At 45.1% G+C, this 24,709-nt stretch overlaps 1 protein-coding gene across 3 annotated transcripts in view; it reads right to left on the minus strand.

Annotated features, from left to right (window-relative positions):
• Positions 1 to 24,709, minus strand: part of FLNB (filamin B) — a 71,048-nt gene that overhangs the window by 3,300 nt on the left and 43,039 nt on the right. Inside the window, exons 21-44 of one of the 3 annotated variants that reach the window (XM_071439696.1) lie at positions 23,664 to 24,261; positions 23,268 to 23,441; positions 22,726 to 22,888; positions 22,183 to 22,343; positions 21,333 to 21,500; positions 19,719 to 19,842; positions 19,303 to 19,459; positions 17,530 to 17,719; positions 15,461 to 15,708; positions 13,656 to 13,730; positions 12,842 to 12,944; positions 11,816 to 11,956; positions 10,192 to 10,320; positions 9,539 to 9,712; positions 9,227 to 9,385; positions 8,647 to 8,850; positions 7,928 to 8,080; positions 7,492 to 7,614; positions 6,664 to 6,930; positions 6,292 to 6,429; positions 6,086 to 6,201; positions 4,142 to 4,274; positions 2,949 to 3,125; positions 365 to 583 (exon numbers count right to left, since the gene is read on the minus strand). In XM_071439696.1, the coding sequence (XP_071295797.1) occupies positions 365 to 583; positions 2,949 to 3,125; positions 4,142 to 4,274; positions 6,086 to 6,201; positions 6,292 to 6,429; positions 6,664 to 6,930; positions 7,492 to 7,614; positions 7,928 to 8,080; positions 8,647 to 8,850; positions 9,227 to 9,385; positions 9,539 to 9,712; positions 10,192 to 10,320; positions 11,816 to 11,956; positions 12,842 to 12,944; positions 13,656 to 13,730; positions 15,461 to 15,708; positions 17,530 to 17,719; positions 19,303 to 19,459; positions 19,719 to 19,842; positions 21,333 to 21,500; positions 22,183 to 22,343; positions 22,726 to 22,888; positions 23,268 to 23,441; positions 23,664 to 24,261 (4,294 nt within the window). The remainder of the gene's footprint in view (positions 1 to 364; positions 584 to 2,948; positions 3,126 to 4,141; positions 4,275 to 6,085; positions 6,202 to 6,291; positions 6,430 to 6,663; positions 6,931 to 7,491; positions 7,615 to 7,927; positions 8,081 to 8,646; positions 8,851 to 9,226; positions 9,386 to 9,538; positions 9,713 to 10,191; positions 10,321 to 11,815; positions 11,957 to 12,841; positions 12,945 to 13,655; positions 13,731 to 15,460; positions 15,709 to 17,529; positions 17,720 to 19,302; positions 19,460 to 19,718; positions 19,843 to 21,332; positions 21,501 to 22,182; positions 22,344 to 22,725; positions 22,889 to 23,267; positions 23,442 to 23,663; positions 24,262 to 24,709) is intronic. The other 2 variants (XM_071439699.1, XM_071439698.1) reach the window with 2 other exon arrangements.

The following is a 24,709-nucleotide window of genomic DNA, read 5'->3' on the forward strand; positions in this document are numbered from 1 at the left end:
ACCAAGAGAGGCAACACGTGCTACAGGTGAGCAGGTTTCAGGCTTTGAGGGTGGGGGGAAATGGGTAAATAAGTCATACTTCCCTGCAACCCATGCAAGACCCTAGCACTAGATCAGGACTCAATACTACCCCATTAAGCTGTTTTATGGCTCATCACTGAGTCAAGCTGCCAAGCTCTGTGACTACTGCTTTTGTAGCTGCTCCTGAGACCCCTCATCGAGGCTTTGGAGGTCATGGGGAGAAATGTTTTGCTTCTCATGGTTTTGGGCATCTAGACTACAATATCACATTGTCTCGGGAGGATTTTTTGCTGAATGACATGACCTACTTCAGGCACAGAGTAAATACTAGTTAGCTTTTTACCTGTAACCTTTGCCTTGAAAGGGCTGCCCACTATGTGGTTAGGTCCACCATATTTAACTCCAATTAAATAGTTTCCTGGAGCCATGGGTGTGTACATGACTTTGTAACCTTCTGGAGTTTCCTGGCAGTCCATTTTCACCTTTGATGGCCCTTCAATTGTAACAGAGAGGGTACCTGGACCAGCCTTGGTCGTGTTAATGAAAAACTCCGACTGCAGTCCTAGAAAGACGTAGCACAGTGAGACACACTCTTCCTCACACCCGATGTTACACACACAGCCTCAGGCATTAAACATGGGGTAATTCGGAACAAGATCAGTCTCCCAGGGCATCAGGCAGGGAGGGGCACCACATCCACCCCAGCAGCCTTGCTCAGGCCAGCCTCAAATGGAGCTCTGCACCCCTGCAGCCTCCCCAGCTTCATCCTGGCTCCCTCCTCCAGTTAGGTGGTGTGACTGTGTGGGAGAAGGGGTCATGACAGCCCTTCAGGACTCAAATGGAAGTAATTTGGTATCAAAAAACTGGCTTAGAGAGAAAACAAGAGCTTTTCTGCTGGGCATCAGAGTCCACACCCACACAGCTCCAGCATGGCTAAGTTTGGGAGAGCTCAGAGCTGTCTCGCTGCCTGGACTGCAAATCAGCAGTGAAGAGCCCACAAGAAAGCAGGAAGGACAAGGGGCAGGAGATGGCCTGGAGGAGATGTGTGTTTGAACTGCTCGGCAACAGCACTCCAAGCAGTTTGTGGAAACAAAAGCTTGTTTAATTACAGCATCTGGTTAACACAGCTGAATTATTGCTGCTAATACTAAGCCAATGACACAATGCCAGCAACACAAGAAAAAATTAAGTAAGGCTTTCAGCCCCCAAATAATTTACTGTCAGACTCTGGCCTCAAATATTTATGATTTTTGGGCTGTTGCATGAGACACTGTTGAGGAGGAATAAAGTGCTCAGGCACACTCAAAACCAGGATGGCCATGGGAAAGTTTACTGCTGCTGCAATGGAAGCACGAAGACGTGGGAATAAACTCAGGAGAAGTTTCTAGCCTCCCCACAAAAGAGGCTGCTGTGTCGCAATGCTGGAAGAGCCCAGCTCCCACAGAGGATTATGCCATTTTCCAGAGCTCCAGCAGCCCATCCCCCTGGCACCACCAGCTGGGAGGCCAGGCATCAGCCTGCAATGCCCTGCTCAACTGGAGAGAAGTTAATTCTCAAAGCCAGCAAGCTTCACAGCTTCTCACTAAGAGTTCTTGCTCGGAGGCACTGCTCTCTGCTGTGCCCCAGATGAAGGCCTGCATTGTTGGAGGCTGCAGACGCTCAGCCCTCCCAGGGGGATGGTTCAGGTGCTCAGCCACTCAAACCCCTACACTGGGTCATTGTTCTGAAATGCTGCTCAGCAGCTCCCAGGGCACTGTGCTTTTGGCAGTGGCCAGGATTCAACAACAGGGCACAGAGCAGCTTTGGTGAAATTAAACAGTCTATTTAGATTAAAAACAGCCCCAAGCACCTTTATAGATGAAGAAATATTCCCCTGTCCCTGATGCATCACTGGCTGGTATTAATGAGTGCTTTTGTTTCCACCTATTAAAGGAGCTCAGGCTACATCTTTATTTTATAGAGTGTATCTACATGTTTCCAAAACCAACTGCTTGGCTCCTCCAGAACAGCAGAAGCTTTGACTGAATAACTGCAGTATTTTTTTTTTTTCACAGGGAGAAAAAAAGGTATGAAATGGAATCCACAGGAGACAGCAGTGGATAGACAAAACGAACTAGCTATTCCCTTACACTACAAAAGGAGAAAAAATAATAATTTTACTCTGCTATTTACCTGTGTGTGTGGCCTGAGCAAGAACACAAATAAATCAAAGTGCATACCCTGGAATGTTTTTGTACTTACTAAGGCCACAAATCACAGAAATGTAAAAACAAACCCTAAACCTTACATTCTTGAGTTGAGAACTATCAGATGAGGCAGCCACAGCAGACAACAAGGTGCCAGATTTCCAAGAAGAGACTGTTCATGCTGCATCTGGAGCATGAATAGCACACTACCAACAGAACAACCCACCGTCTCCCTATGGTTTAAATATCATACTGCATTTCACTTGAGATTTCTTAAGAGGTGCAAGCACCAAAGGGAAGCTAACAGGGATGGTAACACCCTCATACCCATTTAATTAACACAAGTTAAACAAGATTCCTTCATCTCTAGACAGCCAACTTAGACATCGTGTTCATGTGTGGAAGGGAGCCAGAGCATCTCTGGAGCTCGAGGGACCACCGACGTGGAGCTAAGCTAACCAGCAGAGCTGTAGCCCAGCTGCTAACCAGCAGTTCAGTGAATGCGTGTTGCAGTTGCTGATTTACATAAGTTTTAAGTTTGTTAAGGCTCAGTATAGGCTGCAGACTTGTGAGTGATGGTTATAAGACATGCTAGAAAGCAAAATTAGCCTGCACTCAGGTCAGCAGAGAATGTGGGTTAGTTCAGCTGCCTTAGCAGGTGAAATCATGTAAAAGTAGGCCTAGAATAGGTTCTGTACGTCCCCAAGGCCAAGGGCAAGCAGTCTGCAGGAGAAGGGTTACCCGTGGTGCCGCTCTCCAGGCCAGATCCGTAGGCTGTGACGAGGGCGGGGTTGCCCGCCTGGCCGGGCTCACCCACGCGCACCTTGAACGGGCTGCCCACCACGTGGCTGCCGTTGAACTTCACATCGATGGAGTGCACGCCGTTCTCGTGGGGGATGAACCGAACCGCGTATTTATCTGCAACGCAGACAGAAGGGGCTCTGCTGAAAAACCAGAGGCAGCCATCCAACCATAAACCACCAATTAAACCCCACACACAGGGCTGATCAGCAATCTGAGCTTCTGAAAACCTTTGACGTATTTTGGTCCCAGTTTAAATGAACTCAGCTACACGAGCTGCTAAACTTGTATTTGAGCAGGAAAAGGCTGTATTTCTCACAGCTTTTACAGCTTGTGTTTTCACCTTGTTGTCTAGGACCTGATCTCAACTGTCATCTAGTCTGAGGATTATTTGCCTCACTCATGCACTAAACAGGAAAACTGAATCACAGCCCAATCTGTCGGCAGCTGAGGGAGAAGAAAAGCATCTGGTCAGAGCAAGCCAAATCTTACCAGCCAGCTGAGTGTGCTGCTCTGACACCACACCTTTATCTAATGAAATAATTTAGCAATTTGCTGATATTTCACATTTTTGATTGTGTGTTAACTCAGAGGCGGGACTGATCTCCCCCAGCTGGACAGCTGCTGTTTGTTCATGGTACAGACCATAACTCATACAGACTTCAAGTGAAAAAGAAAAGCTCATTGCTGAAACAGGTGTTGAGCTTTCTGTAGTGTTTGCTTATAGACAGCTTCCTTGACATTTCATGTGAAGGAGTGAGTGTGAGTTAAACATAAACTATTAGTCAACGATTGAAGCATAGCTTTGAGAAATAAACTTCTTCCCTGGTTAAATTCAACAACCACATCATATTTAATTTATTACTAATGTCACTGTACCTTCACTGGCAAGCCAAGACTTAAATACCTCTATCTTAAACAAGCTGGGGCTCAGTCAGTTATGTCCATGTCATGGAAAAACATGGACATAACCCTGACTGAACAGCTCTTGACACCAAAAGGTCATTTTCCAAGCAGCATGCTCATCCTTGGGACACAGTATTCATAAGCCAGAGGAACTGAATTCTCTGTGTGACAGCATGTGTGCTTTGGAGGTCATGCAATTGCTCTGATCATCACCAAGCAGTGCTCACCTGGCTCCAGCTCAGACACATGGCACTCTTCAACAGCTCCGGAGGGGCTGTGGACTTTAGCATCGATCTTGCCCTTTGCCCCGTTCAGCCTTATAGCAAAGGATGCTGGCTGATTAACTTTTAATCCAGACTCCTGAGAACGCAACAGTCAGATTATCAAATTCAAACTTTCATTTCAGACAGCACAAGATTTGTGGCAGGGAAATAACCAATTCAGCATGAGGGTTTTTTGATTTTAACAAAAGGCATAAAGTTGTGACTTGCATTAACTCTCAAATCAGACTCTCTCCCCTCTTAGGGGGTGGCTGATTCAGGAGTCACCCACGTTGGCTAGGCTGACTTTTCCCATGGTAAAAGACTGTTTTTGGAAGCCAGACAACTATGCCACATCAAAGAGAGGCAGGTTTACAATACTAGTCACCCATTATCACTGAGGTCAGTCCTTGGTATTCAGGCACTTGACTTAAAGGATGCTTAAGCTATAGCTCCATTTTTCAGCCCATTCATTCATTCCAGATTCATTCAGGGAAAAGCCTCTGATAATCCAAATGTCTGAAAGAGTAATACGCATGTTTATATTTGCCACAAGAGGCTGCATTTAGAACGCCACCACAAGATGTCTCAAACATAAGAAAGTAATTTAAAACATGAAACCAGATGTTGTTGTGCTGTCAGGCCATTGGTGGAAGGTGAGACAGCTCCACAGCTCCACATCTGAGCCACAGTGGTCCTCGACCAGCACAGCCCATGCAGCTATGCAGCAGTAATATCTCACTCTTAACATACTTTACCTCATTTTGTTTTCAACTAAATCCTGAAGAGGGAAATAAATACAACTGAGTAGAACTGAGGTACAATGTATAAACAAGTCCCTGATGCGGGTTTAGTGGAGGCTGATGCTGCACAATGGACTCCGTTACAGAATACTCAGCTTTATCTGCCTCTCCAGGACTTAACTGAAGTGAGTATTCCTGTCAAAGAGTCTTTAAATGAAACACAAGGCAAACATCAATACCACAGTGACTAATTAACGCCCTTGTAACTCCTCGTTAGAAAAGATACTACCGGATCAGGCTGTCATGGTTCATTTACACAGCCGAGGTGGAGAATTCCTGCAGCCCAGGCAAACTCCTGGGGATCACAGCTGGGACATAACCAAAAAAAGCTTTAACTGAAGCACTAATCACCACTCAAGGAGGACTGAGGTACAGTATATTTAGACACAGATTCTCAGTCTTACATCCAAGCTTCTGGCTCTGGAGATTTCAGTCAGGCCTTTAATGTTACTTGTATTTTAATGCCTGTAACCACACACATACACAAATTACATGGTGAGGTTACCAGATGAGCCCAGACCAGCTACAAAGCTGTGATTCATTCTGAGGTTCACTACCTTTCATGAATCATCTGAGCTGTGACTCTGTGGTTTTGTGGCATCAGCCAGACCTAATCTGTACCCTGACCTCATGGTGGGGCCACCTCTGTCTGCCTGGCCAGGCTGCAGTGATGTCCCAGCTACGCAGCCCTGTGCTACCTCACACATGGAAATGCAGCTCCTCATGCATGTGCCAAATGAGGAACTTGGTACCAGCATGATCACTGGTGGTTCCCCTCTAAACTTCAGTTCTCCTTGTCCTTCCCCTAGCTAATGGCATGGGAAACATGGCTCCTCTGATGCTATTTCTGGAGCCTGTTATTCCTAATTCCCCAGTGTTATCACTTTTAACACACTCAATTGAGCCTTCTGCCTCCGAACTCTGGCTAAGCCAGAGTTACCCAGGGGCCAGCTGCCAAAAATCTCTCTGGCTGCAAGCTGAGCTTGACAACAAGCACCAACCAAGACAAGGCTATTACTTAGAAGAAAGGACAACCATTTTGGTTTTGGAGAACAAGGACGAAATCAGTCTCTGTGGTAAGTTGTAGAGATGTTTCCTTATGTCTCACCTGAAGACTAGTGACAGTGAGCCTGCGAGCATCATCGGAGGGGGCGATGACAGGAACGAGGTAAGGGCTTTCAGGAATGTGCTCATCATTGAACTTTATGGACACCTCATAGTTGCCTGCAGAGAGAAGAGAAGCAGTGAGTGTTCTTAGTTTCTTTGAAAGTCACAATCAGTGCTGTTTCCATGTGATTTGGTCTCAGTACATACCTGGCTCTTGAACTATATATGATGCACCACAAGATCCATCTTTATGGTCATCAAAGGTGATTTCTGCTTTACTTGGGCCTTCTACAGCAATAGACAGACCTCCAGCTCCAGCTTCCCGTGTCCATATGCTGAATTCAGCTGTTGAAGCACACGAGAGCAAACACAAGGCTAAGTTTGCTGCTGCTGCTGGGTTGCAGCTTCCTCCTGACAGACTGCAAAGTTCCCCACTTGAACATATTTGAAGAACGGTAGCTCATCCCATCATCCCAGGAGATAGTGCTCAGCAGTTTCAGAGGCTCCTGTTAGCCCAAACACTGCACTGCAGACCTGCACCCAGCAGATTCTGGAGCCCACTGAGAGCAGAGGACTCACCTGGAACACCTGTCTCTGCACGCTCCAGCCCCGGGCCTCCAGCTCTCACTTTATGGGCTCCTCCCTCGCCCAGTGGCCCCACGGTGAACTGGAAGGGGCTGCCTGGCACTGGCTGCCCTTTGTATTTGACATCCACAGTGTGGACCCCCATTTCTTGTGGCACAAAGCGGACACAGTAGGTGTTTTTGTCACACTCTACAATTTCAGCATCAAAGGTTCTCCCAGAGGGACTGGTTACCTGAGCTGTCATATCAGCACAATCAATTTCTAGCAAGAGAATAAAAAAAATGCAGATTAGAAAGTGATAAAGGGTTTTGGAAGCAGGACCTGAGCTCAAGTGATTACTCACTTGAGTTATTCTGTACAAATAACAGAAGAGACACACAGCTACCTGTGTGCTTCTGAGCAGAAAACCTGGCCAGCTGCAGCTTCCCAGGTGCTACAGAGGCAGATGAAGTGGCTGGATAAGTGCAGCCAGCTAAGCCTGGCCTACATGATTCACAGTTTCCAGAGAGCAGTACAAACATTTAACAGCCAACATGATCTCAAAACCCTGGAGCTAAAGTGAGCTGTGCAGCCCATTCTCCAGCCTGCTGTACACAGAATAAATTAAATTAAGGCCTCACCAGTATTTATTTTTTCATGTGTTGATCATGGTTATGCTTACTTTTAACTGTTTGAAAAGACACATTACCAGTGTTTCTTCCCTAAGCTATGTTAATATGAGGATGTCCTTAAAAAACTTAAGTTTGTATTTTCCCTTTCTCAAGTACCCTATGCTATACAAGAGCAAGTTGTGGTTTTGGGGATAAGGATGTTGTTGCTTACCTGGGATTTTTAGGTTCAGATCACATATGCTTCCTACTGTTGCAACAGAAGGAGCCCGTCTTGTTCGTGTGATGCTCTCCTTAACTCTTCCTTCACCACTTATCTTCACACTGAATGGGCTGCCTGTAAGTATCACAGCAAGTCATTCCTCCTCTGCTTATTACACACAACACTGAGGGCAGAAATCAAAACTTCCTCTGACTTGTAGGAGATTAAAGGGGAACTTCTATGCCCAGCTAAAAGTCAGGCCCAAGTCAAATACATGTATGTAACCAGAACAGTTTTGGATGCTTGCTGCCTGGGGAGAACCTCCTCAAATCTTTGGGACTTAGGGTCCAAGCCAGATCACACAGCCCACTCACAGTTCCAGAGCACTGGTCAGCCAGATAAGACTTCTGTTGTACTAATCAAAAATTTCCCCAACACTTCTGCTTACCTGGAATATGTTCATCTGCAAATTTAGTGGACACAATGTACACACCAGGCACAGTTGGAAAATAGGACACTTTGCAAGTTCCATCTTCTAGATCTTCAGTTTGGATCTCTACCTTGCTGGGTCCTTCAACTGCCAGTGAGATCCCACCATAACCTACAATATAGATAAGTTAGCCTCAGATTCCTAAAGCTCTGCTCTAAATCTGACATAAAATAGTCCAAAGCTATAGCAGGTGCTAGTTGGTAGGTTTGTATCATAATGGGCAGATGGGAGTTGCACAATGCCTTAATGGCACTTCTGTATTCCTTATCAGTCAGAGGCACAGCATGCATCCAGCTCCTAAAATTCTCAGACTATATCCCTTTTTTTAAAAATAATGTTGAAAAGTTATCTACCAAGCTAAAAAGTTATCCAAGGCTCCACATTAAACTAACAGGGAAATAACTATCTTCCTCATTTCCTTCTTGCAATACCAAGTGATACTAGAGCCAGCACCACCTCAGTGACAGTCCCTGTTGGTTGTAACAAAGACATGGGCCAGGACCTTACAAAGCATATTCTAAAATAGCACAGTCTGTGGTTAATAACTGACAGCAATGACTGTGCTTAATGGCAGCTGCTGCTTTGCAGCCTGTGGCCCGGTGGCTGCATGCTGAGGGAGGCAGTGCTCTTGTGTACAGTCAATATACAACTCATGGTCCCTTTGTGAGGGCACTAACCAGCATCTCTCGTGTCTACAATGAAGTCACACATTTCAAAGGTTCGTCCTTCTACCAAGCCACGTCCAAAAACTCTTGCCCGCCTGGCATCCCCGATCTCAGACTGGACCACCATGATTGTCACAGGGCTGTTTGGTACATGGCTCCCATTTTTCTTGATGCTAACCAGATGTTCTCCTACTTCCCGTGGAATAAATGAGATGCCTACAAAGCAGAGAAATGTGAGAAATTTATTGGTTTTATTCATGCTATACTTGATTTATATGTCTTAATCACACCAAGAAATGAAATACTGGAAGAGCAGTCTCTTTACTCATGTTGAAGTGTTGCTCTCAAGTAGACCACAAGGCCATTCATATATGCTGACAAAACCCACTTCAATTGCAACCTGGCACGTCACATGCAAGCGAAAACAACAAGAGGCCACTCTTCATACTTTTCTGCCTTTGGACAACTGTAGCAAACACTATCAACTACTTGGTTCAACAACACTCTTCTGGGAAGGAGCACAGAAGTCAGTAATTTTACAAAGCAAAGCAAACTGGAGTAAAGACTATCACAGTAATCTCTCAGATCTTACCAATGTGGTTATTGGGCAGCCTCTTCAGAAGACAAGGCTCATCACGACCAGATGGGGCTTTAATGCTGGCTGTTAGGAGACTGAGATCAGTCTCATTGATATCCAACATGAAGTCAGCAGCAGAACCAAGCTTAACCTGAGACCGTCTTCTGTTATCATCTGAATACATAAAGAGAAACCAGTCACAAAACATTACAAGGTTAAGTGCAGAAGAAGTCAGAGGACTTGAAATTCCTGCCACAAACCAGGTTCCCCATGGTATCAGAGGTTAATTTTTAATATTAAGTGCTTCCAGAAGTTTAAACTTTATACCTGTGATCTTGGCTGTGAATGGACTGCCTGGAATGTGTTTGTCATTGTATTTTACCAGGATGCTGTAGTTCCCAGGTAGAGTAGGCAGGTATGTGACTGTGCACGTCCCATCTTTGTTATCAATGCAGCTGATCTCTGCTTTTGAAGGCCCTTCAATAGCCAAGTCCAGCCCACCTAGGAAAAAAGTAGAGTGGCACTTCTGTAAATCTTTGTGAACACAGGTCCAAAGATTTGGTTCAAAGAGAAATATCCAGTGTCTGGTACTGAAAATGGAGCTTAAATGTGTGTTTTCAAAGGACAGCAGCAAAACCAGCTCAGACCAGCCCACTAAGGCCGCAGTTCTATTCAGTCTTTAGATCTCCCAAAAAGTGATTCCACACCCAGTCATCATCCCCTAGATTTAAGCTGCTTTCAGTTTATTTTGAACTGAACAAATAATTTGCACCCAGTACCACAGGGTACATCTACTGCTCTCAGGAAGGGATAATAAACCAGTTTTTACAGCAAGTTACAGCCTGATATTTGCATAAGTCATTTGTGCAACAACACAGAGATTCATAGTTGGACAGATGAATGTAAATCAAAGCCAATGTGCATTACACTACCAAGAAGTTCCTTGTTTAGGGTAGGATAGGTTTCAAGAACTGACTTACCCTCTCCTGCATCTTCTGTGACAATGGTGAAAGTTGCTGGTTTATTTGCAATCCCATAGATGAGGCCAGGCCCATAAGCAGACACACTGCCACTGTTGGGGTAATTGACATAGAACTGCAGAGGGCTCTCTAAAGGGGATAAAAACCAAAAAGAAGCACTTTTAAGGATGAGTGGTCTGGACTACAAGAACTGACACCCATGTTCCTGCACGCCCTTCTCATTATGTGGTATCTGAAAAACCTTACTGTGACTGTAATGCACTTAAAAACCAAATAAACCTCCATTTCCAACCTCAAAAGACACTTTTCCATAATTTGTGCCACATCCAATCATGGAAGAGTAAGTGTTACTCTAGTTACCAGAGATAAGCTTAAATGATGTTGTAAAGGGTCTTGTTCACTGCACGTTTATTTTTAGCACATTAAATCAGAGCATGACTCAGAAGCAGGCTTTCAGTTCAGGCACTGATTCTGAATTTTAGTAGCACAGAATTAGGAACTAGCACAGCACATTGTCTGACTCAATGAACCTGAACAAGCAAATTTGAAGGGTATCCAAGAATGCATTTGCCAGCCTCAGATTAGCTAAGCTGGTGCACAAGAACAAAAAGCACAGTCACTAACAATCAATAATGGTTTCAAAAAAAGACACAGATAGCTCTTCAGTCCAAAGTTAGATTTTGCAGCTGAGACAGTAAAAAGTTTGATTCATGAGAACCTTCAAGAAAGAAACATTGTGGCACATCATCTCTCTAACCCAGCACAGGGTAATGGTGTTAGTGAACCAATACAGCAGACAGGTCAGCACTTATGGGGGTGCTATATCCAAAAAGTGCTGAAGAGACTGAAGCACCACACAGCACTGAGCTCTGCACAAACAGAACCAGGAGTCCCTCTCAGGCAGTGCTGAAGGCATTTTGTCTCATATCTACACATCCCTCTACAGGTCTGCCCCTTTCTGCCCAGCCCCACAAAGCCAGCATGCCTGGAGAACCACAGGGCAGCCACAGCCTCCAGGCGAGGCAGTGCTTCCACTGGGGAGCTGGGGAAGCAAGGACAAAAGAGAAATGGAATGAAATGCAGTGGTTTCTGTTTGTTAAGAAGCAGCCAGGAAGAAAGAAAGATTACAGCATATAAGGCATGTGTGTTTTATTTTATTGCAATCAGATGGAAACAGTAACTATAGTATTTCAACCAATCAGTTCTACCCACAGTTTTGAGATTTTTTGCCAATGCAGTTTTAAGGATAAACACACACTGTAACCAGTAGTTTTGTTGAACACCATGGCAGTAAATTTCAACCTGAAAAACTAGTAGTTAGAAAATTGTATGTTTCTTCTTCATAATAAAATGCCACAAAAGCTAGCTTTCCCAAAACCAAAATCCATTTTAAGCCTGGCTGGTACTATTAAACCACAATGGAAGCTCATTTGTGCTGGCACTTACTCCTTTGCTTTAGTTCTTTCTGGACTGCTTGCAGAGAAAGGGCAGCTGAATGATAAAACATCCTGGGCAGATCTTTCCACAGCATGTATGACTTAGCTACAGAACCTCACCAGGGAGCAGCAGATGCATCAGCAGGACTCTGCCATCAGATTTGCATTGCCTGCTTTGTCAGACTTACCTGGGATGTGATTTCCCATGTACTTTATGTGCATTTCATGCAGCCCAACCTCAGTAGGAGCATATTTCACTGTTACTGTGCCATCTTTATTATCCACGATATCTGGTGTATCCATCTTTCCAGAGGGCATGTGTACTTCACCTACAAAAGGCCACCATGGGAGTTACAGAAGGAGAAGCTGCCTGCTTCCCCTCTCCCACCCACAGAGAATTGTCTAGCCATTTTAAACAAGCATTCTAAATTGTTAAATTCCTTACCCACAGGCACAAATAGGAGACTAATGGGAACACTAACCAGACATGTTTTCTACTTAAGCTACATGAATACAAGGCAGTGGTAGACATCTGGCAAACAGTCCTGTGACCTTACAAACTCTACAAGCAGGGCTGTTTGCTGCAGCCACAGAGCTTTTCACAGCAAGCTGCATAAAAAGCACTGATCTACCTCATAGCAAGATGCTCCCTCTTCTGCTGCATTTTTGAAAAGGAAAGTCTGACTGTTCCTTCAAGCTGAGACAGGCTAGGGCTTGGGCTGGGATTGCCGAGCTAGAGGGCAGAGGGGACACAGGCCTTGTGTGTAGGAGCTTAGTGCAACCAGGGTGCTACTGGAGCAATGCTCTCAGCTGCCAGACCTGTAGAAGAGGGGTCACCCGCTTTGGAGAAGGTATGTGTAATAGGAATGCTTTATAGCATCTGCAGAAAAGAAATAATGGAGCTTATCAAGGATGCATGTAGCTGCTCCAGAAGGGAAAAAGCATCAATAGGCCCTATAGTGCAGTAGCTCACAGCCCAGCACTGAAGGCCACAGCAACACACTAAGAATCCCCTCACTTAACTTAAACCATTGAAGGGCCATATCCTACTCATCCTCAGCGGGTGCCACTCAATGTGAAATTAAACAGCTATATTGCTGGCAGGATACAAACCTCCCACACACATTGTGGTCTAGACCACCCAGTCTGTTAGCTGCAAACGGATAAACACACTAACAAAAAGCATGAATCTCCCTGAGAGGCACTCCAGGTACCTGTTATTTCTCCTTTCCTTACAGCAAATGGGATAACCATATCAAAGGGCCTGAACCCCATGCCGTTCATGTCTCCAACGGGGACATAAGCTTCTTCTGTAACCTAAAGCAAGCAAAAAGATGGGTCACTTCAAAAGGGCTGGTAGAGCCAAATGAGCACTGAGCAACTCCACTGCAAGCACAAGCAGAAGAGAGTGTGATTATTGCAGCCAGCCAAGGACTGGGCTCCACCAGAGCAGTGTCCGGCCAAGCTCTCCTTTACAACACCACACCGCAGAGCAGAGCAAATCAAACACGGCGCGGAATGGAAGACATGCTGTAAAAAAGGAAGAGATAAAAATGGAACACAAAGGGATGGAAGACAATGTAGTGCACACAAGACCCAAAGTGGCTCCATCTGAAAGGATTTAGTTGCTTAAGGCCTGGAAGAGAAAGTGATTTTTAAATGGGGCAGAATGATTGCAACACAAAATGGACAAAAGAAACAAGTTTCACAATGCGACTCTGAACTCAAGACACTGTGATTTTACTGGGAAAACAAAGCAGTGCACTCAGGGTGCTTTTGCCAACAGCAGACATTTCAGAAGTGGAAGCTGTGGGTGCAATGATCCTCTTCATGTTTACATGAGTTTATTTGGAGACTTCCTTCAAGCAGCAAAGAAAAAACAAGGTCTGGATCCCAAGAACAATTGAAACAATTGATGAAACAGAAAGAATGAACACAATGACCAGAGCAATCAAGCAGTCCCAAGAAGCAGGCTGTCATCTGAAATGGAACACAGATGGGGAGCTGAAAAATGTAAAAATTGTGTACCCAAGGGCGGAATCCGGGCGGGGAAGCGCCCACTGGCTCCTGCGACTGTGCGGCGACATCATCTGCATCTACAGCCTGGGCAGGGGTAGAGGCAGGTTAGTTTTATTAGATGTTATTCTGGCATGGAGGCATTCCCACCTTCCACAGCTCAGAACACACTGCTCCTTCCAGTTCAACACCTTCCTCCCACTGTGTAGCCCTCCCAGTCCTCTTGCCATAGCAAAGACCCGGATCCAGCCCTTATCCGCAGGCACTGGAGGAAGCCACCAGTGGCACAGCAAAGGGACAAAGCCAGTACGTGCATTGTTGCATGCTTGGAAAGCTGTGCCTGAACACTGGTGGAATTGACTATTAGAGTTGCTTTCTTATGGGACTGATGCAGTGAGGGAAGGGAAAGGTTTAAACCTAAGATGGGAGTCCCTGAGTGCTGTGCAGCATGACATGCCAGCTGAGAGGCAGGGGAGCTGGCTGCTCTGGGAAGGCTGCTCTGGTTCATGCACTTGGGTGAATGACCCAGCCCACAGCCAGCCATAGCAGCAAAGCCTTTCTTCTGATTCATAGCTGGGACTGCGTTGTCAAGGCACCAAATGTGTTTTCCTCTGGCGCAGCCGCTCTCCTCACCAAGTGTGCCAAGAGCACGACTTGCAAATTCCCATCTCTCACATTAACCCAACACGAGTGGCTGGGACTGACACCCACGCAGGCAGCTCCCCCAGGCTCAGCCATCCCAGTCCCTCCTGCCCATTTACACCACTGCAAACCACCCTAATGAAATAACCCACTGGAAACTTCTGCATGGATGGACTCCACTGAGAAAACCAATGCAAAACAGAAATGTTGCTGTTTCAGTGTTCTCTGTCCCCAGCTGAGACACCCAAGTCAAACACATAATGTATCAGTCAGCTAGGAAGTGGGAATTTTGGCTGGCCAGGATTGGGCTCCCTGACCTCGAGAGGCATTTCCTGTGGTGAACCTTGAGCAGTGACCAAGGGAGTCGTTTCTCTCAAGGAAATCTTCAGACACCCACAGCAATCTGCCAGGATGACAGGTAGGAAGAGCCAGAGTTGCTGGCCCCAGGGACTTGCCTGTGAGCCCCATCTGGACTCAGTACAGTCCTGTGATTTCAGGGACCAAGATGCACCAGAGGCTGCTCGGGCTGAGAGTACAAGACTGAGAATTGTTTTGCCCACACAGAGAGATGCTCTTCACAAGAAGGGCTTCTGTGAGCCCTGAGAGGCACCTGGTCTGCTTCTAAGGGGACTGAGGTATTGTTTGCTAAATGTGGAGCACTGCACATAGGAAGGAAGATAATTAGAAGGAGGGAAAGTTTGGCTATAACAGTTTGACTAGCACTTATAAATAATTTTTAAGTGTGAGCTAACAGTCTGCTTCCCTGGGATCTGTCAGCAGACCGTTCCTTATTTTGGGATCATCTTAATAAAAAGCGAGAGACAGAGAAGGCAGAGCACTGTATCTGACAATGGCCAACATAATTAGTTGTAGAAGCTGATTACAACCACCCTTACATCATTTAGGAAAAGAACTACTTGGTCAGGAAATGAAAAACAAATTTCTTCCGAAAAGCCAAGTCTTCATCCTCTGATGGTTTTTATCCCACTTCACTTAACCATATTGCCTGCTCAAAATAAGCTCTGCAAGGAACAAGGATTCATTAGCTCCTGCTAGCCTAATAAATATCTGAACATTTACACACAGAGTTAACCTATTGCTAAATAAAACACAGCAGCAGGGATTTGAGTAGGGGGTACTTCTGGAGCAGAACTGGCTAAGCAGAACTGGCTTACCATGACAGTGAAAGGACTGTTGGGAATGTCCACCCCACCAAAGCGGACATAAATCACATAGGTCCCTGGTTTGGCAGCAGTGTAGAAGATATCGTAAGTCCCGTCCTCATTTTCAACAACATCTGCTTCAGCTTCTGTCCCATCTGGCGTGAGGACGGTACACGTCACTTTTCCCTTCCCTGCTGATTTGGCGTCTACCACAAAACCAACCTCCTCACCAGTCTTCACAGTGGGTGCAATTCCAGGACCTACAAGGCAATTTTAGTTACAGAAAGTGTTCACAGGACAGTTTTCCCAGGCAGACTGCCTGTGAGGTGCCTGGGGAACATGGCACCAAGGCACTGGTCCCAGGGAGCCACAGATGTGGTTTTGGGAGCAGATGTAGAACAAGGGACATTTGTACAACTGGTCAGCACAGTGGTATGCTAGAGCTGGCTACCAGTTCTCCTTCTCCTCTGCAATCAGAGAGGCTGGATGTGAAGAGAGGAAAAAAGCTAAGTTTGAAGAAAGCAATGCCTTAACCCATACTCTTATCATCCTACTCCTTTATGCAGAGCCAGAGGCAATTTCTTCTGCCAGCAACTCGGCTGCACTGCTTTAACACAAACCTCTCTGTGAAAGCAGCTATAAAAGGGCACAGTAGCAGCCATGGCCACACGTTCTCCACCATTATCCACAGAAGATTTTCCACTGTTCTGCCACACATCCCAAAAAAAGAACACCATGCAACAATGCCAAAATTGAAGCAATCAGATCTAGCTTGAAGAACACTGTGTTTAAATGAGAACTATTATGTCTTATTTGCAGTAGTACATATTGAGTACTCCTGCTTCTGATCCTCACTTGTTAGCAGGTAAATGGCTCATTTTCAACTGGCAATGAACCTGCTGGTTTAATACATTGGCAGTATTCCAGCACTTACTCCTACAGTAATTGCATTTCAGCTTTACAGCAGTGAATCAGAAGCACTTCTTGGAAATGGGAAATTTTAGCTGGCATCTGGCAGTAATCTCCATCTCAGTTACTTTCAATAGTTAGTGACTTGAGTTACTTCAAAGAGTATCAGATTTACCCATTAAGGCATCTTTTAAACAAATTTTGATGATATCTCTTGGTTTTTTTTATTATATCTCTTTTCTTCTTCCATTGTGTCAGAAATCTATTTCTGTTTAAAACAACATGATAGCATCCAGCTTATGGACAGGCTTCAGGTGCACTTTAATTGCACAATGCCCAGGTCCAGCACAATGCCCACAGACTCTCACAAGTCTACAACAACAGATTAAGTTTCCCTGTTCAATTTGGCCTTGCCTACTTTATTTATTTATTCTACAATCAAAGGACTTAATGTTCAGTGGTATTCTTGTAACTAGTTCGTGCCACTTCTGCTCCCTGCCACAGCCTCCTGGGAGGTGGGAGCACGCCACAGTGACCAGCCCAAAGCCACGTGATGAACACCCTGTGTGCTCCTACAGCAAAAAATCTGGAGAGCCCTACACCAAGGCAATGATTTTTTGAGTCATAGTAATATCTTATCTTTAGGTTCTCTTCTTCCCAAAATCCTGTTCAGACCCAGGCCAATCTTGACCACACAGAAAAGCAGCAGAAGCCTTCACTAATAACACCTAGCCTGAATAGGCTTTGCACATGACCAGCTATTTACATCCTCAGAATTAATTCTGTTGTAGCTTGCAATGAAAAGCTTCTTGGAATGCTCACTGTGCAAGGAACAAGATGCAGTGGACACACACATATGAGTTATTTTTAAATCAACCTCACTTAAGTTCTTAGCTAGATTTATTGATGCCAAAATAAGCATCAGACAGTTGCATCTGGCTGTTTATAACAACCCAGGCAGTCTGACAGATTTTGTTAGAGACTGCAAGAGATCCCTGCTCACCCACAGGGTGGACACTTCTTCATCTTTAGGAACACCCCTTCTGTAAGAGCAGCCAGACTACATGTGTCTCAAGCATGTCTTCTACACCCATCACATCTACTGTGCCATGTTCAGAGGGCAGCCTTACATCCACAACAAACAACAGCAAAGAGAGGAGTCCAACACTCACCTGTGGCCAAACACTTGCTGGCATCCCCAGCTGGAGAAGCCCGGATCCTGTAGGGAGAGGCGGGGATATCATCTCCCCCATACTTAACGCCAATCGTGTAGCGGCCAGTTTTGTCAGGGACATAGGTGACTGTGTAAGTGCCATCCTTGTTGTCATGAATGTCCACTCTCTTGGGTTTGCCCTCTTGGTCCTGAGGAATGCAAACCAGAAGATTTAAGCACTATGAAGGTTTTGAATTTCTTTAGCTGGACATCAAATCTGTTCACAACCACACTTAGGTGGGTCTCAAACAGACCCACCCCCCCTACAGAACTGCAGCTTTTTGAAGTTTAAAAGATATTTTGCACAAAGACTTTGTAACAAGAACAGAGTATTAGGAGCAGAAAGATACCAGATCACTATAAAATCATCAGAAATATCATTAACTACTCTTTGGTTGATATGAGAATGTTTAGAAGACCAGCAAGCCATTTTAAGGAACTTTATATTAATTGTAAGAAGTTCACACTTCACTGTCATACTGCTGTTGGAAATTAAGAACATTTCCCTGTTCCCTGAGGCACAAATGGGCAGTCACACTGTGTAGCGCTGTCCTGAGTAAGCACCGGGTAGCCTTGGGCAGCTGCTCCCTGAAAGGTCTGAGGGCAGGGGGAAGCATTACTGGGGTCTGCTATCAGCCCTCCTGCATGAGGCATTCAGCTGCTGGCACACTGCAAAGTCTACAGTTAAAAGCAGGTCTATGCAGCCCCTTCAACTACCATTTCTCATCAGCTGCAAAGCACAAAGCATTTTAGAAAGTCTTCCAAGCCTGCTTATAGGGAATCACATGTTGACTCAATTTTGTATTTTATGACTTAATGCTGCCTGGGGTACAGTATGAGCTGCAAAGGACTTGAGATTTTAGGTACAGCACGAAAGAGCTTACTTCTTTCAGGAAGGCTTGTGAAACATCTGATGTTCAACAGGTCAGAATAAGAAGAAAACAAATGCTGCCAGAAGGATCACCTAATGCACTTCTACCATAAAGGACTTGTAGAACTTGATCTTCAAAGCCCCAGCAAGGCTGGGAGCTCTGATAAGCATTTTGGATCCTTTAAGAGCACACCTGCACACCAGAATTAATGGCAACTGCTTTGGTGCACCTGAGCAGGCATTGAGACAGGACAGGAGCAAGAATGCAGAAGGGCAAGTACAACCAGGCATACCATGACCTAGGCATGCCAGAGCTCAGCTATGTGCTCTATGGTCCACTAACCAGACACCTTTTCACTGAGGCCACAGAGTCCAGGCACCAGACAGTAACAAAGATAAACCAAAACATTCCTGCAGTATCTCCTTAAGTGGCTTATGACTTCTGGCAACCTTGAGGGAGATGTGTGATCGAATTTATCATAACATGATGCTCAGAGTTGTTGTTATCTCACAGCCTTGCTGAACTCTGTTAGAAGACTGCCTCCATTTCAAATGCCAGTATTTCCATAATCTTAGAAGAAATTACTTATCTCATTTTGGGCATTTGCAGAGTGTAAGGTTAGGCAAGAGCCAAACAGAGCATACCTGATGATTTTACGACAGAAGTTTCACAAAAGCACTCTCAAGAGCTTCACAAATGCAGAGTGCAAGACTTTGCTGTACCAGAGCTTAGTGTCCAGTCAGCAGCCCAGTCTCCAGGACATTGGGTATGTTAGGATGAAGCTGTGGACACTTCTAAAAGGAGAGACTCAAGCCCACCTAGAAAACATGTTTCCTGTCCTGCTTGGTTTTGTTACTTACCGTGATCTGTACAGCCAGAAGTCCCTGCCCAGCATCCTTAGCATCCACAGCAAACTCCACAGGCAGGCTGGCTAGAATGCCATAGGAACTGAGCCCTGGACCACTTGCTGTCACCTTACTGGCATCGTATGTAGGAAGCACCTTCACCTTGAAGGGACTAAAAGAGTAAGCCATTATTTTCCCTCCTCCCAAGTCAACGGCTGATAGCTGCTGCAGTACATGCTATACAGGCCTCTTACACTGTCTGCTGCAGGTGCAGTGGGCTCAAAACACCACTGAACCCCAAAGTCTTGCAAGAAGCTGCACTGGTTAAATAAAAAGGCCCACAGCCAGCCTGTAAATGGTGCTTATGTGCTGGGAGAACACCACTGGATTGTTAAATCTCCAGTTCTGCAAAGTTTCTCTTATCCCCTTACCTTCGAGGAATCTCTTCATCAGCGTATTTGACAGTGATCATGTAGGGTCCCTCCTGCATAGGGGTGTACACCACCGTGTGGGTGCCATCTCCATTGTCTACCACATTAACAGGTCCCACAACTCCTAAAAAAGCAATACATTTTTTTCTCAGCTATGCTATTAAAATAGTCATTTGCTGCACAAAGCTCAAGTATGGACTGCTCATTTATAACAAATTTCAATTTTTTTTTTGATGAAAGCAACAGGCATGGATCAATGATCAGCTTCCCTTATTTTATATTCAAAGCCATTGACTTGAGATAGATTTTTTTATCCACTGCTGTCTGGGCTCCCATCTTCTTGCTGTAAACAAAAGCTAGCATGAAAATACTGGAGAAAGATCTGCCTTTTGGTACAGTCCAGGTCAAGAGCAATTGCTAAAGGTGCATTGAAGATCTTTCAAGACAGAAAATGAGTAATGCTTATAATTGTCTGTACTGTCATTTACAAGATTACTTTGTATTATTGGGATTCATTGCACAGAATTGAGCTCTAAAGCCAGTTGGTGTACAGCATTCACCAGCTGTCTTTCACAATCAGGTGTTTAGAAAGGCAGGCTTGCTGCCTAGGCAAGAACACCCTGCAAGCTGCCAAAGACCTAAGAAAGCAGGATCAATTATTTCAATTTGCATTAAGCTAAATCTACAAAGATTATGTGACATATCAGTTCAGATCAACACACAAAGCAGTCTACAATTACAAGTTGGCTTTAAAACACAGAAAGGATTAGTGGTAAAGCAAGCACAAAAGAAACGTATATAGCTGCCATGCACAGCCTAAAAGCAACACCGTTGGTTTCCCACTCCCTCCTGCAGATGATTCTTGCTGCTGCCAACCGGATTTCCAAGAACCAAAACTGCCAGTAGTTAGTGAGAGTTCAAACCTGTCTCAGTGTCACCCTTTGGACCACCTTTAAAGAAATCCGAAATTGCTTTCAATGGGGAGCGCCATCCCTGGGAATCCGTCTCATCCGCTAGAATTAAACAAGCGTTACCTGCAGGGCACCTGCACAGCAAGACTGACACTCCAGTGGGAGGGCAGCTCTCGCCTCCCAGCAAGGTGAGACTTGCAGCCAGCAGGAGCTCACTGACAAGATACTCTGCCACTGAGACACTGCTTTCTAGGTTAATGCAAACACCATTAATGCCATTACTTGAAGGGCCTTGCTGTTCTTTGGGGGCCACTGAGCAATTTCACCATTATTCAGAGACTCCTGCAATCCAATGACCCAGGTTTCCCAAGTCACTGTTCACATGTTAGATTTCGGATTTACTTTTTGATATCTAAAACTTAACACACAATTGTTCACCGGTGATGGTTACACATCACTTCTCCCAACCCTGAAGATTAGGCTAAAGCCATCAAAGACTCTGTCCAAAGCAGCACTACCTAGGACACAGCTCTCTGTGACAGCATGATGTGGGTCAGCTGCCAAGGGGCACATGACAGATGAACAGGAACAGGGGGAAATGCTCATTCAAGTGGCATCACCACCTTTGCAGGCTGGGCCAGAACCATGTTACCTGCCCAAACACAGATATGGGCACAGCCAGATGGAATACTTTGGTTCTTACCTCTGGGTCCTGTCACCACCACTTCAAGAGGTGCTATTCCTGCCTTGCTGGTGTCCACAGTGAAGGACTGGGGGATTTTGGCTCGAACAGCTGTACCCAGACCTGGTCCTGCTATCTTCACCTTGCTGGGATCCACAACATCCTTCACAGGAACCTTGAAAGGACTGCCTGGAAGTTGACATGGTAAGTGTTAAAACACTACAAGGTTAACAGTAACAGAGAACAAAACATCTTCTTTCTCTACCTTTCCTTAGGTTTTTTTATTACTATTCCTCTGTTGCAGGCAGGAATTACAACCCCACAGCCTCCACACTATCCCTCTGCTTCTGCAAAAACCAGAAGTGTAATGATGGTGCCTCTACAGTTTCACAGAATTGGTGTCAACCATCTGTGACCTATCTACTTCTCACACCTCAGGAAAAAAAACAAACATGAAAGAAACCAGAAGTGCAAATGAAGCATCATGGAGGCAATCTATTTCCTTATATCTTACTGTATTCAGTATGTCAACAAAGAGAATGGGAACAACAGGAAACATCCCCTCTTACTGTAGAGCAGGATCTTTAATGCATCCACATACCAAAGGGCTATTTTCCATAACCTAAAGCATTACACACCACTTGAATATAACACCAGTTATTTGTCAAGGGTTAGTATCCCTTTTCCTCTTCCACTCATCTGTACCCATCTGAGCAAATGCCACTGCCTTTTCTGCCTGAATTCTGAGGAAAAGCAGAAAGCCAAAATCACATAACATCCCACAGCACGAGGGAGATGCAGCCAACTGAGAACTCTGAGTCCACAGTTTGACTTCATCCCTCTTCTGAAAGCCCTGAGCAAGAGCTCTTACCAGGAATATGCTCTCCCCCATACGTGATGTTAACATCATAATCTCCTGGAACATAAGGAATATACTCGGCACTGCAGCTCCCATCTTTGTTATCTTTACAGCTGATTTTAGATTCTGAAGGTCCTTCAACAGTTATTCCAAGGCCACCAATTCCTGCCCCCCTGCAAGACAGAAACACATATTGTTAGAATCACCTGCTTCTAAAGCAGCTTTGTAGCCTTCACATGCTCTGGCTGCATTTTCATCCTTTTTGGAAATGTGGTATCCTGACTCCCAATGTTCAGCCTTCAGCACGTGCTGCTACGCAAAGCTGTTCAGCACTGCCTCACTCAAATTTTCCTAGAATTTTCTTCTCAGTAACTATCAACCCCTAATGTCAAATGTTTGCAGAGTAGATGATGAGGTAGCACACACAGTCATCAGCTGGACACGGCTTGGCCTTTTTATAAATATTTGTACTGAGTTTAGCATCCTGCATTGCACACACCACTACAGTCCTCCCCCTCCACCAATACTCCTTCAAGATCAAACAGGCCCCATCACCTGGTGACAACTGAAAAGGCATTGGGCTGATTTGTGAAAGCTTCTGTAAGTCCAGGTCCTTGTGCCTTCACACGCGATGGATGGCAGCCCTCTGTGACATTCACTCTGAAGGGACTATTTGGCACAGGCACACCATCATATGTCACGCTGACTGTGTGTGGACCTGTTAAAAAGAGGCAAACATCTCCTGAATTTCCTAAAAATGCTCATGACTTAACATAGCTCTACAAGATGCTACAGAACTTAAATGTCAGTATATAGGTAAGAGTTGCTTCATGCATTTCAGAAGACTTCACAAATGTTTTGTAACTGAGATTCCATCTACAAACTGTTCTTCTAAAGACAAGTTACCATAAAAGCCAGTTCTTCAAGTTAAAATAGAGCTACTTCCTGCAGAATTAGCTCCTCTGCTGGCAGACCTCTTGCAAAGATGCCAACACATTACTGGCAGACCTCAGGGGTTTGCCAAATGAAAGTGGTAGAAGAGCTGCTTGCTCTTGGTTTTCCCCTTTCAAGTAAAAGAAAACAAGCCCCGAGGTTACCCTTTTCAAATGGCGTGTACTCCACTAAATATGTTCCATCTGCATTGTCCTGGATGAGACAGTCTGTGGGGGAGCCAGAGGGGCTCGTGATCTGTGTCCTGATGTGCTCGCCACCAGCCTTTGTTAGAGGTCGAGCATCCACAGTGAATTCAGTTGTAGCTTCTCGGAAGACATCTACAGGAAATGTTTTGAAGAGTCACTTCAAGAAGTGCAATATATTCCAATAACAAAACATTTGGTGAAGCAGCATGATAAACAGCTTGTTTGGGGACATGAGACTCCTGTCTGTCCAAGGATCACCATGGAAACACGCACAGCTTTTAGAACTTTCAACATTTAGAATACATGGAAAGGACTGCAAGTCCCACAAATTCCAATAACAACAGTTAGTCTCACCTTTTCCTTCGACTCCTGGCCCAAACACTTTAACTCTGCTTGTGTCCACAGCTGGCTCCACTTTGACCCGGGCTGGGAATTTAGGCACTTGCTCTCCTCCGTATCTCATCTTGATTGTGTACATGCCAGCTGAGAGCGGCACGTAGGTAACGACATAGGTCCCATCTTTGTTATCATCGATCTGCACCTCTGCTTTGGAGCCAGTATCTGACACCATGTCCACCCTCAGGTCCCCGGGCCCTGCTTCCGTGCAGTCGACATTCAGCAGCCCTGCCTCGCCTACTTTACCACGCTCCAGACCTGGGCCTGTGGCAATGACTTTAGAGACATCAAACGGCATTTCTATATCTGCCTTAAAGGGCGAACCAGGAATGTGAACTTCTTCAAAGAGGATGTTTACAAAATACTCTCCAGGCTTTGTGGGCAGGTAGGAGACAGAGCAGGTTCCATCGCCGTTGTCCGAACATTCAATTTTAGCTTCACACGGGCCTTCCACTGTCAAACCCAAACCTCCAGTTCCTGCCCCTTTGGTATCTATTGTAAATTGGGCTGGTTTTCCAACAAGGCCCCCTCGAAGACCTGGACCATGAGCTTTTACCTAGAAGAGAATATGCAGTTGAGCTAAATGGCCTTTTCCATGTTACCACCAGAAGACTTCCTAGTTAGACTTGTTTGTATGTGGGACTCGATTTACAGGCTCTTAAAAATACACAGAAGGCACTGTCTCCTTTGCCACTCAGCCCTACATTTTTACTGTAAAGCTGGTACTTCTCCAAAGACGAGGCAAGGATATTTATAATCTTATCATAGCTGTTTTTATACAGCCATGGGAAATAAAAAGTGGAAATGTTAAAGTATTTGATAGCTGTACACACGTTTTTCTTGAAATGTATTTCCTGGTCTTAATACATGAGAGATGCTTATCAGACAGACTTCTATTAAATTAGGACTGATAGCTAAATTTGCTACGTTAGGCAGGACATTTGCCATATTTTTGATTAGTTCAACATTTTTATCAAATACAGTGTTACAGGAATGAATTCTAC

Source organism: Agelaius tricolor, unplaced genomic scaffold (assembly GCF_023055355.1).
Source record: "Agelaius tricolor isolate 1412-34295 unplaced genomic scaffold, bAgeTri1.0.p SCAF_14, whole genome shotgun sequence".
Lineage (NCBI taxonomy): Eukaryota > Metazoa > Chordata > Aves > Passeriformes > Icteridae > Agelaius > Agelaius tricolor.